Source organism: Chanodichthys erythropterus, chromosome 16 (genome assembly GCF_024489055.1).
Source record: "Chanodichthys erythropterus isolate Z2021 chromosome 16, ASM2448905v1, whole genome shotgun sequence".
Lineage (NCBI taxonomy): Eukaryota > Metazoa > Chordata > Actinopteri > Cypriniformes > Xenocyprididae > Chanodichthys > Chanodichthys erythropterus.
Window position 1 is genome coordinate 13,058,908 of NC_090236.1, and position 12,672 is coordinate 13,071,579.

The window sequence follows — 12,672 nt, forward strand, 5'->3', positions numbered from 1 at the left end:
ACGCCGACAATTAGTTTATCGCGCGTTAACGTACTTTTCATTTTGAAAGTCCGTTGCTCACTGCGTTTGAATACACATAGATAGACTACAACCGAATACAACACAAACCATGGGTCACAGGAGGGGCGGGATGTTTATCAATAGGCTACTGGCTGCTTGGGATGAGCGTCATCACGCGTCTCAACCAATGAAAGCATTTGTTGTGTGCCTAAGAGAGCTACAGCGCGAAAAAGAAAATATCTGGTGCGGACAGAAAGATGGAAAAAGGTACCCACTGCTTATCACTCAATAAAAGAATCACATTGCTAAGTGTTTTTGAATGTTTTGATTTTGTTTGGTTTAATAATTAACATTACCTTTGCGAGTCTGACTCTCACTGCGCTCGTGAATGACGGGGACATTCAAATGCTTAACAAAACGCTTCATGTGACCAACAATTCTGTACATGTTTATTAAAGCATACTGTGTGGAGATAAACAAATGAGCCCAAAATATGAATGCAACACATTTATATCTTAAACGGTTTCCTCTCATGTCATCTCAAGAAAATGCTTAATGCACTTAGACTGATATTAAAGATACCAAATTCTATTTACAAATAAAGCACATGCAGAAAAACGGATGACACCAAAATATAAACTTTCAGTATCACTTAAAATGTAACCATTTTATAAATTTTCTTCATAACGGTTTTATAAAGGCTTAGTGTGGTTGTCATTTGTTAAAATAAATATAAAAATACAGTGTGTTTGTGTCCGTCTGTCCGCTGAATTTGACCCATAATCTCTGATTCTCCTCATCTGTGATCGTGGAAAAGGGGAATTACAATGACATGTAGGTCTACTCAATATGCTCGTTTAAGCATCATTTAAACGTTTCCAACAAATAAATGAATCGACTTTTCTCAGTGTGTTAATTACATAGATTTATTTGGATATTCATACGATGATATTCATACGATGGCTGACGCAGGGAGCGTCCAGCGTGCGACACGGTAAACAGATCAACACTGTAAACGAAATTCTACAAAACTTCAGTGAAAAAATAAATAAAATGATCATGCGATGCGATAAAATAGCTTCTATTCCCTGCAAACGATACCATTAAAAATGTTAACGTTCAAATAATGGCAGAAACAAAACAAAAGGTAAGCAAGAATCCGTATTAATTTCAGTACGAGTAGAGGGCGATCCTGTCAAAATGGCGGCGCCGCCCCGGCATGCAACGAGGTGTGACGTCGGTTCGTATTCTCTATTGCACTTTTGTTCATACAGCAGTACTTTGAAAGAATAAAATTACGCAATACACTACTTTTGATTTCATTATTGAATTTTGCGCATGCTGCGATTAATCGCGATTAATCGCAGAAAAACCATGTGATTAATCGCAATTAAAATATTTAATCGTTGCCCAGCACTAGTTATTTCCCATGACATTCACACCAAGAACGACAATGTCCACAACAATGCGCAATAACGTTCTGTTTATTATGAGCATTAGGGGTGTTGAAATGAATCGTTTCTACGATGCATCGCGATGCGGACGATTCTGCATTGATGCCGTAATAGCCTACTGAAGTTTCTCTGATGTCATTCGTTGCATAGGTGCTTCTCGCGCCAACGTAAAATAGCAAAACAAGAGTCATAAAAAAATGCGCCCACTATTTTAACATTTACAGTGTGCGAGTGTGTGCGTGCAAGTGTGTGAGAGCGTGTATGCGAGCAAGAGAACGTGCGTGAAAGTGTGTGCGAGTATGTATGAGTGTGTGTGAGAGAATGTGTGTGTGTGCGAGCATTATTGTAACTCAATTTCACTACTTGACAGTTTCATGCTCTTTTAGTATTTATTTGGTTTATTAGTTCTAAATGCTCCTGTCGTCTGCTGTGTTAGTTTTGTTTGATGTTTACTACATTCAGGAAGTGTACTTTCTTGGAGCAGATCAAATAAAATGGGAGTTCATATATCTGATTGCTTGTATTCTTTGACAAATTTAGCCATGTGCAGATATATAGAAAATTGAGGATGCAACGCATCATAGAATCAAATCGAAAACATGATAATCTTAATTGAACTGAATCATGAGTCCAGTGATGATTCACACCCCTAATAAGCGTCTGCTGCTTTAAATTCTGGATTTTGATTGGCTGTCAATGTTATCATCGTTCTTCAGCTGGGACATAAACATTCTAAAAATTGAAACTGAAGATACGTTATAGTTATCGTTCTTGGTGTGAACGGGCCTTAACTCTTAATCAACACTCAGGACAAAATAAGCTTTAGGATGAATCTGAGATGTTCATTGCAATAATTTGTTTGCTAGGAAACATGATAGAGAAGTAACAGATAACAAAAATGTCAACTCACCAACTTGTTTGCTGTTCTGTTTCGTTTTGAGCCGTACAATCTGCAGGATGCTGGAGTTGGTGATGTCCGAGACTATGTCAGACACTCGCTTCCAAACCCTCAGCAGAGCTCCACACAACATGTGATACTGCCGGAGGCGCATCCCCAGAAAACACTCATGCCCGTCCTCGATCTGCTTACACTTACCCTTCCTACGAGAAAAACAGAAATACAACACGATTACACTGTGCTCACAGGGAAATTTCATGAGCAAAATGCAGTCATTTTAAAGGGAATCGATGCAATGATGAATTTTGTCAGATGGTGAAGAAATTTGCCTATGCATTTACATATTTTATCATCCGGTCCTCCGTGCTTTTGCCTGTGAAATTATGCAGAGCGATGGTAAACGTGGCCACAACTTCACACACGCAAACTTACTCAGTTCAGAGTTACATCATAGCTGTTAAAATAATCATCTCTGTGCAAATTACAATAAAAACCTTGCAAATAATTTTTTTTTTTCAGGTACATATTGAAACACTGACAAAATCTAAATAAATCAAGGTCAATAGGATTAAAGTATGTACTAATCACTCACTCTCTTACACACACACAATCATAATGTCACTCACCAATTGGCATGGGTGCAGTTTCTAAAGGAGAAGTCAAATTGACTTTTCCAGAAATCCTTTGCTTCATCAGGAGTCACCTATAGAGCGGGAAGAACAACACTTTTTGAGTTTTTAGTGTAAAGCTGAACAAAAATGCCATCAAAAGTGGCAAAAACGTTTTTTTAAATGCCCTTGTTGATTGTTTTTTTATCCATTATAACTTTTTATTTGTTTACAACATTGTATTTTAAGGCTAGTTATGCTTTTAATGCAGCCAATCAAACATCTTTATTCACCATCTCAGAGGAGAGTGAATGAGAAATGAAGTGTTTTTTGATGAAGTGTTTCAGAAACACTGACACTGATATAGAGAAGAACTCCTGCTGGAGGGACTCAAACAGCAACATTACACACTAAAGAAAGATGAACATGAAAAAAAAAGCATAACTACAATCTGGTATTAAGTTCAGGTTTGGACCAAACAATCAAACCAACTTTTACATGATTCAAACATGTATTTGTGTTCCTGTCAAACCCGCTCTCTACCACTAGATGTCACTGTGCAACAAGATCTCTGCGTAAGTTTTAACATTATTCTGCTGTGTGTGAGATGTAGGGACGGGTTAAGCGTGTTGTACCTTGTAGTATCTCAGGAGGAGGTTGTCCAGGTTCTCAGGATGAGCCTGTTTACCGATGTTGGGTTTATACAGGATGAGGTTCCGACCACGACCCTGTTCGGCAAGCAGGACACACGGCTGGCTCCCACGCAGCTGCACACACACAAACACGTATTCCTTTTACTTAAAGACGGCTGGTAATTGGAAACATTAACATTTGGATGATTTCAATAGAAAGCAAGTGCATAAACACATCAATGTGTGTGTCTCATACCTTGTTTGAGAGGTAAAACCCTTCATATTCTCCAGCGAGTTTCTCTGCTTTACTGCAAGCCTCTTCCCAGGGCATCCCACGATCCACACTAATCTGAAAACAACAATGTCAGGACATTTATGATACTGACAACTGTTCAAAAGTTTGGGGTGAGTAAGATTTTGAAATGTTTTTGATTTTGGAAAAATACAGTAAATACTGTGAAATTTTATTATAATTTAAAAAGTAATTTATTCCTGTGATCAAAGCTGAATTTTCAGCATCAGTACTCCAGTCTTCAGTGTCACATGATCCTTCAGAAATCATTCTAATATGCTGATTTGCTGCTCAAGAAACATTTCTGATTATCATCAATGTTGAGAACAGCTTCAGATTTTTGTTGAAACCATGAAACTTTTTTTTCCAAGATTATTTGATGAATAGAAAGTTCTAAAGAACAGCATTTATTTGAAATAGAATCTTTTGTAACATTATAAATGTCTTTAAAGTCACTTTTGATCAATTTAATGCATCCTTGCTGAATAAAAGTATTAATTTCTTAGAGATGTTGGATCAGTCAAGTCGAGTGCAAGATCAGAGATCCTCATGTACCTTATAGAGGATGACCTGGCCCTCCTGAGGGTTTCCTGGAGTCAGAAACTTCTCCTGTGTTTCCTCGTGAATCTCATCATTACCCGGAGCCAGATCTGAACACAGCAGACATAACAACATCAATCCCATACACACATACAGCTCGTCTACTGCTATGAAAACATACCAGATAAATATGTGACAGACCAAATTTGCATTAATACTGTGAATCATTTTAAAATTCAGATTCCTCACCCAATATACCCATGTCATATTTCCCCTCTCTTTTGTCCTTGTTGATCAGGTAGTCAAAGTTATCGGTGAAGTACTGGAACAGAGAGTTCTGCTGATGGACCTCCAAACCCAAAATACGGTTCAGAAACTTAGTGATAGTGCAGTCTAGGATACAGGAAGAAAAGAAAGACGATTAGCCACTTGGTTGCATTTACCTTACTTGCATGTAATTTACATAAATACAAAAATAAATAATTTGCATGTAAATGTGATGTAACTCCATCAGTTATGCATCACCACTCCACTGTACAACTGTACATATTTTGAATCTGACACAGCCTGATTATCAGCCAACATCAATAACATCAAAATAGCCATATATTTATTTTAAGATGCCTTACTTACAGTTTAATTATTCATTGAAGTACTAAGTAATATCAATTAACAACATGTACTTACTATAGGCTCCGGGTTAGGGTTAAAATTTAGAGCTAGTTGCATGTAATTATGCTAAATTTACTGGTATTATTATAGTAAGTGCATGTAATGTGTAAAATAAAGTGTTACCTGGCACAGATATATATTTAATCACTATAATAAGTATGCAGAAGCAATTGCTGATAATATTGTGTTGTTGTTATATTAAATTTACCTTTCTCTGTATTTAGACTCAGACGCGGCTCCCTACAGAAGATTCCCACATCAATCATGCCTTTCTTCATATCTGAAACACACAAATGAATATTAAAATCAGTGCACACAAACATTACACTGTCATGCTCTTTTGCATTGGCTTGAACAGTGTCTCGCAAGCCAAAATAGTAAGCAAGAGTAAGATTAGTGTCTGAAATCACAGTATGCAGACTTCATGGATTTACTATAATAACAATAACTACAGAAACTATGGTATTTGGGTAGAAATGTCAACTATTAATATATCATATACAATTTAACTGTCTGTACAATTTAGATCTGCTGATTTTCTGCTCAAATTTCTTATTATCAATGTTGAAAACAGTTGTGCTGCTTCATATTTTCAGGATTCTTTGATAAACAAAGTTCAAAAGAACAGCATTATTTAAAATAGAAATATTTTGTGACATTATAAATGTCTTTAATGTCAATTTTATGCATCCTTGCTGAATAAAAGCATGACACCAAACTTTTTAATGGTGAAGTATGTTTGTGAAGTACATAATTTTAGTGTGAAGTTTAGTACAGGTGTGTGAATTGAGACTGAAGCACATCACAGCAGATGTCATTACCTCTGAAGAACATGATGTCACCTCCTGGGTAGCCCTTTGGTGGAGAGACTTTGTTGTCGATGTGCCCGAGGATGGCTTTAGTGATCTTATCCAATGCTTTGGTGCCATACTAAGACAGACAAAAGACATGCCATCAATAAACAGTTTCATTAAATGAGGTGGCTTTAACAACTGGTCTATTTTCACATTGCATTGGTGGGTCTGAACTGTGGTACATTTGCAATAAAAAAAGATCCTGGTTTGGATGAAAATGCGCTTACTTTGTTCTCAAAGTTGTACTGGCTCAGGTCTCTGGATTCAGTGGCTCGTCGGTCCCCGTGTGTCAGCGCCCCCTGAAAAACACAACACACGTTTTAATGTGGCTGGATTTCCATAAACATGCTCTGACAGCAATTTAATCAGTTTCTCACATGATTGTAGAATGGCTTCTAATAAATATTGCATAATGAATCTAGAAGTTTAAGTACATTTCATATGCTCACAAGGCATGATGCATGTATCCAAGGACCCTATGTGTATATAACATCTGAAAACCAGAGACTTTACCAGGCTCTCCAATCTCTTGGCGACGATCGAGGCGAAGCGTCTTTCTCCAGCCAGCTCTGAGATGAGGAAGATATACTCCGGAGCTGTAACCTGATTTGAGCGATGTGTTCGACCTGATAAGATACACAGCCACAATATTAGCAAGCGCCACAATATCTCTCAAACACGCACACACAAACGAACGCAGACACTCACCGAACTGCTGGATGGCGCGGTCCGCGCTCCACGGCAGCTCTAAGGTCATGTGAACTCTTCTCCTGCGGTTCTGCACGCGTTTATCCGCCTGTAGAGAAATACCCGAGCTAGCCGCTTCAGAGATGATGGCTATCAGCTGAGAGAGAAACGGACTTGCATTAGATATATGAACACTGCATTTTACGACAAAATATCCAGAATCCAGAAAGTGTTGTGTGTTTGTAGATCAGAGGTTGTCACCTTTTCTCCCATCATGAATCGCTCTTTCTCTCTGACGTTGACATGGTCGATGGTCAGGCCCTGTTCTGCTCTGGTCTCATATCGTACGCTGCCATCAGGACGCCGCACTACACGTCCCTTTCGGCCTGTCATCTACACACACACACTTAGCATTTTACTTGTGTGTCATAACATGACATTGTGATATCAGTCTAATATACAGATGTGAACAAACATCATCAAGTGTCTCAAAAAAAACTGAGCATTATTATTTTAGTATTATTTTAGCAGTTTTATTTTAGTATTATTTATATATTACAGTATTTATTAATATTTTGAAAGATATTTTATTTTTTTACATTTTAAAATTTTAATTTTTTGTTATTTTGTCATGTGCGTTTGTCATTTACATTTTTTTAATTGATATTTAGCATTAATTTACATTTATTTCAGTTTTATTTTAAGTCATTTTATTATTTTAACTTATTTTATATCAGGTAGTTGCCAGGATATTAATTTTATTTATATACAGTACAGTCCAAAAGTTTGGAACCACTAAGATTTTATTGTGAAATATTATTACAATTTAAAATAACTGTGTACTATTTAAATATATTTGACAAAGTAATTTATTCCTGTGATGCAAAGCTGAATTTTCAGCATCATTACTCCAGTCTTCAGTGTCACATGATCCTTCAGAAATCATTCTAATATGCTGATTTGCTGCTCAATAAACATTTATGATTATTTTCAATGTTGAAAACAGTTGTGTACTTTTTTTTTTTAGGATTCCTCGATGAATAGAAAGTTCAAAAGAACAGCATTTATCTGAAATACAAAGCTTCTGTAGCATTATACACTACCGTTCAAAAGTTTGGGGTCAGTAAGAATTTTTATTTTTATTTTTTTGAAAAGAAATTAAAGAAATGAATACTTTTATTCAGCATGGATGCATTAAATCAATCAAAAGTGGCAGTAAAGACATTTATAATGTTACAAAAGATTAGATTTCAGATAAACACTGTTCTTTTGAACTTTCTATTCATCAAATAATCCTGAAAAAAAATATTGTACACAAATATTTTGTACAATTGTACACATTAAATGTTTCTTGAGCAGCAGATCATCATATCAGAATGATTTCTGAAGGATCATGTGACACTGAAGACTGGAGTAATGATGCTGAAAATTCAGCTTTGATCACAGGAATAAATTACTTTGTGAAATATATTCAAATAGAAAACAGTTATTTTAAATTGTAATTATATTTCACAATATTACTGTTTTTACTGTATTTTTAATTAAATAAATGTAGCCTTGGTGAGCAGACGAAACTTCTTTTAAAAACATTAAAAATCTTAGTGGTTCCAAACTTTTGGACTGTACTGTATATATTTTTGTTCAATATTTTATTTTTCATTTTTATTCTTTTTTTTTAGCTTTATAATTAACGGACATGATTTTAAATAAATAATTAAATTTTTTTATTTTAAATAGTTTTAGTTAAAAATAACAACACAAAAAACTGACGTCATGAAGTCTATTTTCTTGTGGACTGATAAAAGCACCACATTAGTCTGAGAAATTGCAATTTTTGAAGTGTAATTTTCTGATATTTTTGAAATATCAGACAGCTGGATGTGCAATTTGAAGCTGAGACTAAATATTAGTCAGCAATATACTAATTAATGTAGCCGTCTAAATTTAATGTATGTAATGTAATGTAATGTAATTTAATGTAATGTAAATATTAATGTAATTATTGTTTCAAATACACAGCTGAGCATCAAAAGCATGCATTAAAGAGATTTTCACCTCTGACACCTTCTCTGGTCCTCCAAACTTGTCAATCAGCTCATCAAGAGTGTTGAGTGGCAGCTCTTTCCCCAGCTCTGCTATTTTACCCAGCAGCCGCTGCTTAAGTTCTTCTAGTCTAGCTGAAAACACACACAACACACACACACTTAATCACTCCTGTGTGGTTTAGCCATCTAGACAGAAATTAGGTCTGATTTAATAAGTGTGTAATGTGAAGTACAGGGAGCAGAAAAAAACACTTCACACTTGCCCAAACCAAACCAGGTATTCTTTAGGGTTGCATCTTGTGAGGTCACATCCTGTTTTTGGTTCATTTAGATGTCTTTGGTCTGTGTTGCATTCATATTTCAGTCAAACTGCACCCGAGTTTGTTTGGAAGCGAACCGAGATTCACCTTTTCGGGGATCTCGGTCCACTTGTTAGGTTCGGATCACACTAATGATTATTAATATCGAACCAAACCGGCCAAGTGTGAACATAAGACTCAAAAATAAATTAAAATTTTGATTTTATCTTGCATTTAAGTCAACCTACCAGCAGGTCCGTTGATGTGGTTCACGAAAATCACATCATCATTGTCCTGTAGTGATTCAGGGGAGGAGTTTGATTCGCTGTCAATCTCATCTGAGTCAGAGTCTGAATCGTCGCTGATTTTAATAACCCCGCCCACTTCCACACAGTGCTTTGGAAATTTTGAAGTCCGGCCTCTGGGCTTTCCTTCAGAAAACAAACGGAGAGATTCATAACAAAAACCCCACAGACCAAAAGGCCCGGAGACAAATCAATGTCTGATACAGCACAAATCCTCAAAGGAAATGAATATGATGCGACTTACGTTTCCTTTTGCTTGCTGCACTTTTCTCTCTTTTGGGTTTCTGTGTTGGGAAGTGTTTCTGAACTAATGACTGGAAAACCCCCCTACATGACCAAAAAAAAACACAAAACTCAATCCAGTTCACATAAACACAGAACTATTGGACAGATATTTATCCATTTTATACGGCTCTCTGGAATTCTGATTGGCCTATTGGTGAATTGTTGGATTCTTTCCCCACTCAAGCAGACAGAAGCTGTACTTGTGGACAATTTAATTGCTTTAAAAGACTTTCAGCACACTTACTCAGCAGCGGAGACGAATCTGTCCAGGTGTCCATCGTTCTCGTCCAGGACCTCTCGAGTACGAGCCTCTCCAGTGGACTGCAGGCCAATCACGATGCACTTTTGAAATGACATGGGAGAGAGGCGGAGTCACAGTCAGACGATTTTACACAATTAGTGGAACACTTAAAACACGGTTTCCACATGTTTAAATATAAATTTTGCATCCCAAATTCCCCAATAAAAATTGATTTAAAAAAAATAAAGGTTCCAGGTTTGCTGTGTTTGTTAGCAGGGATGCACATTATAGGGCTGTCGATTTAACACGTTTATTAGATTAATTAATTACAGTTACAAAAAACCATTTACTTCACTTCTGAATGAATCAGCCGTTTGAATGAATCAAATGAATGAATGACTTAATCATTAAGACATTTACCGCCACATACTGGCAGTTTTAGTTTCTTTTTAGAGTATAATTTCATTAAAAAATTATTTCATATTTCCATAGTAATAAAAAAACAAAAAAAACACCCAAAAATAAAAATTCAGTCATCATTTACTCAGCCTCATGGTCTAAAAGAATATGTGTAATAAATTCTATGTTGAATCAATTCAAATATTTCTTGCTGAAGCTACTTTCTGTAATATCTATTTGATGCTTTACACAATAATGACTTTAAAGTTTCTTTTGAGAGCAATTTCTCAGCCAAATTTCATGTGTGATTAATTAGATCAATTAATCGCCACATTATGTAATTAATTAGATTAAAAATTTTAATCGCTTGACAGCCTTAATAATTATTATTATTATCATCATCATCATCATCATCATCATCATTATGATAATTACCATTACTAAATAAAATGTTAATATCAAATCAAGAAATCGTACTATTACAATATTTCACAATACAAGAAATTGAGAATGTAAGAAAAATAATATTTTACAGTACAGCTGCAAAATTAAATGTTAATATTTATGTCTTTATGTATCATTTCTTAATTTACAAACATCAAACCAATAAACTCTTATTTCGTCGGAAAGTCGGTTTATATGTGCTTCTCATTACAAGTTTGAGAAGATGGTTGCCACATGTTGTGTTCACAAATGCTCATTATAAGTGACTCAAACGCAGAGCAGATGCAGAGACGGAGTTCGTATGGATCAGCATTTCCTGTGAATCGAGCTGATCTGAATCATGAGCTGCTCATGTGTAAATGAATAGTGCTGCGTTTTACTTTGAAACACACGTTGCATATATTTATTTCATTAAATCACAGCCATTACAATTTGATAATCGCACTAAGTCATATGGCAATTTTTGTTTTATTTCAATTAATCTTGCAGCCCTATTACTGGGTAATGGTGCGTTCACACCGGACGCGAATGAAGCGGTAAGCGCGAGTGATTTACATGTTAAGACAATGCAAAGACAAGAAATGACATCCTGCAGCACGAATTGAGCAATTCGGGTATTTGACGCGATTTGCGCAAGTTGAAAAATTGGAACTTCGGCGAATTTCCGCACCGCGTTAACCAATCAGGAGCTTGCTCTAGTAGTGACGTGATGTAGCGAGCTGAGGCAGAAATTCAAAACAACAATGGAGGACAAAATCATCGTCGCTGTACACCTTCATACATTTATAGAAACAGAAATAAAAAGGATAGTGTTTGAAAGAAAGTGAGTGAGGAGGTCGGACAATCTGATAAGTTGTAAAAAACGGTCTTTACTCAATTTGAGCAATAATATATATATATATATACACACACACACACACACACACACACACATTAAGACTACAAGCCAACTAAAGATGACCAATTGAGCTTATTCGCTGTAATTTACAATTATTTCCCCACTGACAAGTTGTGTTTATTCAGAGGAAGTGTGCAGAAAGCAGTGGGAGAGTCTGGGACACATAAAGGAGCGGGAGAGCCCCTCTCATGACGCGAATTCGCGTCTGTTGTGAAGGGATTTTCATGCGCGAATGAAGCGAATGTCATGCGTGAATGAAGCGAGTAAACTCAAAATGTTCAAGCGTCCAACTACGCGCGAATAGCACGATTTATTCACGCAAGTCGCGTCCGGTGTGAACGCACAGTAAGGATATATATATATATATATATATATATATATATATATATATATATATATATATATATATAAAAAATGTAATGGGTTTATAACAAGCAAAAGCACAAATCGTAATCACAGACTCACCTTGCCGTGCTGCATCTCATTATGAGCGAGCTCAACCAGACGACGGACTTTAGCGGCGATGCAGAGGTACTTAAAAAACCTCTGGTGCGACGACCAGAACTGACCCCATAGAGACTTCCGGGAGGCCAGACCTAACGTGTCTGCTGCTCTGGTGAACAGCTCGAGAGCCTCAGCCCACTGGAGAGAGACAGAAGGATTTGAAATTTTGTGTAATCAAAATCATGGCAGACCGCATTACGTCTACATTAATCTGGAAACATTTGAAATTGCGTCTTTGTCTCTACGTTTTGGCCTTTTGTCCACTCTGAGATGCCGTTTTTGAAGACATTCTTCAAAGTGTATATTTTCCGGTACAACTAAGGAAAACTGTGTTATATATAGATACTGTAGACTTGGCCTTAGAGATGTCTACGTGTTTCTCTCACCAGTCTAGCTGCTTTGTTGTAGACCAGTTTAAACTCTTCATCCAGTGTAATCTCCTCTATACGGAAGGACACGCCGGAAAAGCTCAGCTGCCGTGCGATATACATGCCACTCACTTTCATATCCATAGCTACAATCTCCATGGCACCAACACCCCTGAAAGATGGAAGGTGATAACTGAGCAAATGTTTATAAGTGAAAGTGAACATTTTGTCAGAAAAAGATAAACTC

The 12,672-nt window shown here is 36.4% G+C and overlaps 1 protein-coding gene across 5 annotated transcripts in view; it reads right to left on the reverse strand.

The window, feature by feature from the left end:
• The window catches only part of sbno2a (strawberry notch homolog 2a), a 33,704-nt gene that overhangs the window by 3,105 nt on the left and 17,927 nt on the right, over positions 1-12,672 (reverse strand). For all 5 annotated transcript variants that reach the window (XM_067362103.1, XM_067362104.1, XM_067362106.1 and 2 more), the window contains exons 14-31: positions 12,444-12,597; positions 12,019-12,195; positions 9,816-9,913; positions 9,531-9,613; positions 9,230-9,412; positions 8,693-8,814; positions 6,899-7,030; positions 6,659-6,794; positions 6,464-6,576; positions 6,178-6,249; positions 5,918-6,026; positions 5,305-5,376; positions 4,674-4,817; positions 4,440-4,534; positions 3,849-3,941; positions 3,596-3,727; positions 2,979-3,055; positions 2,365-2,555 (exon numbers count right to left, since the gene is read on the reverse strand). In XM_067362103.1, the coding sequence (XP_067218204.1) occupies positions 2,365-2,555; positions 2,979-3,055; positions 3,596-3,727; positions 3,849-3,941; positions 4,440-4,534; positions 4,674-4,817; positions 5,305-5,376; positions 5,918-6,026; positions 6,178-6,249; positions 6,464-6,576; positions 6,659-6,794; positions 6,899-7,030; positions 8,693-8,814; positions 9,230-9,412; positions 9,531-9,613; positions 9,816-9,913; positions 12,019-12,195; positions 12,444-12,597 (2,183 nt within the window). The remainder of the gene's footprint in view (positions 1-2,364; positions 2,556-2,978; positions 3,056-3,595; positions 3,728-3,848; positions 3,942-4,439; positions 4,535-4,673; positions 4,818-5,304; positions 5,377-5,917; positions 6,027-6,177; positions 6,250-6,463; positions 6,577-6,658; positions 6,795-6,898; positions 7,031-8,692; positions 8,815-9,229; positions 9,413-9,530; positions 9,614-9,815; positions 9,914-12,018; positions 12,196-12,443; positions 12,598-12,672) is intronic.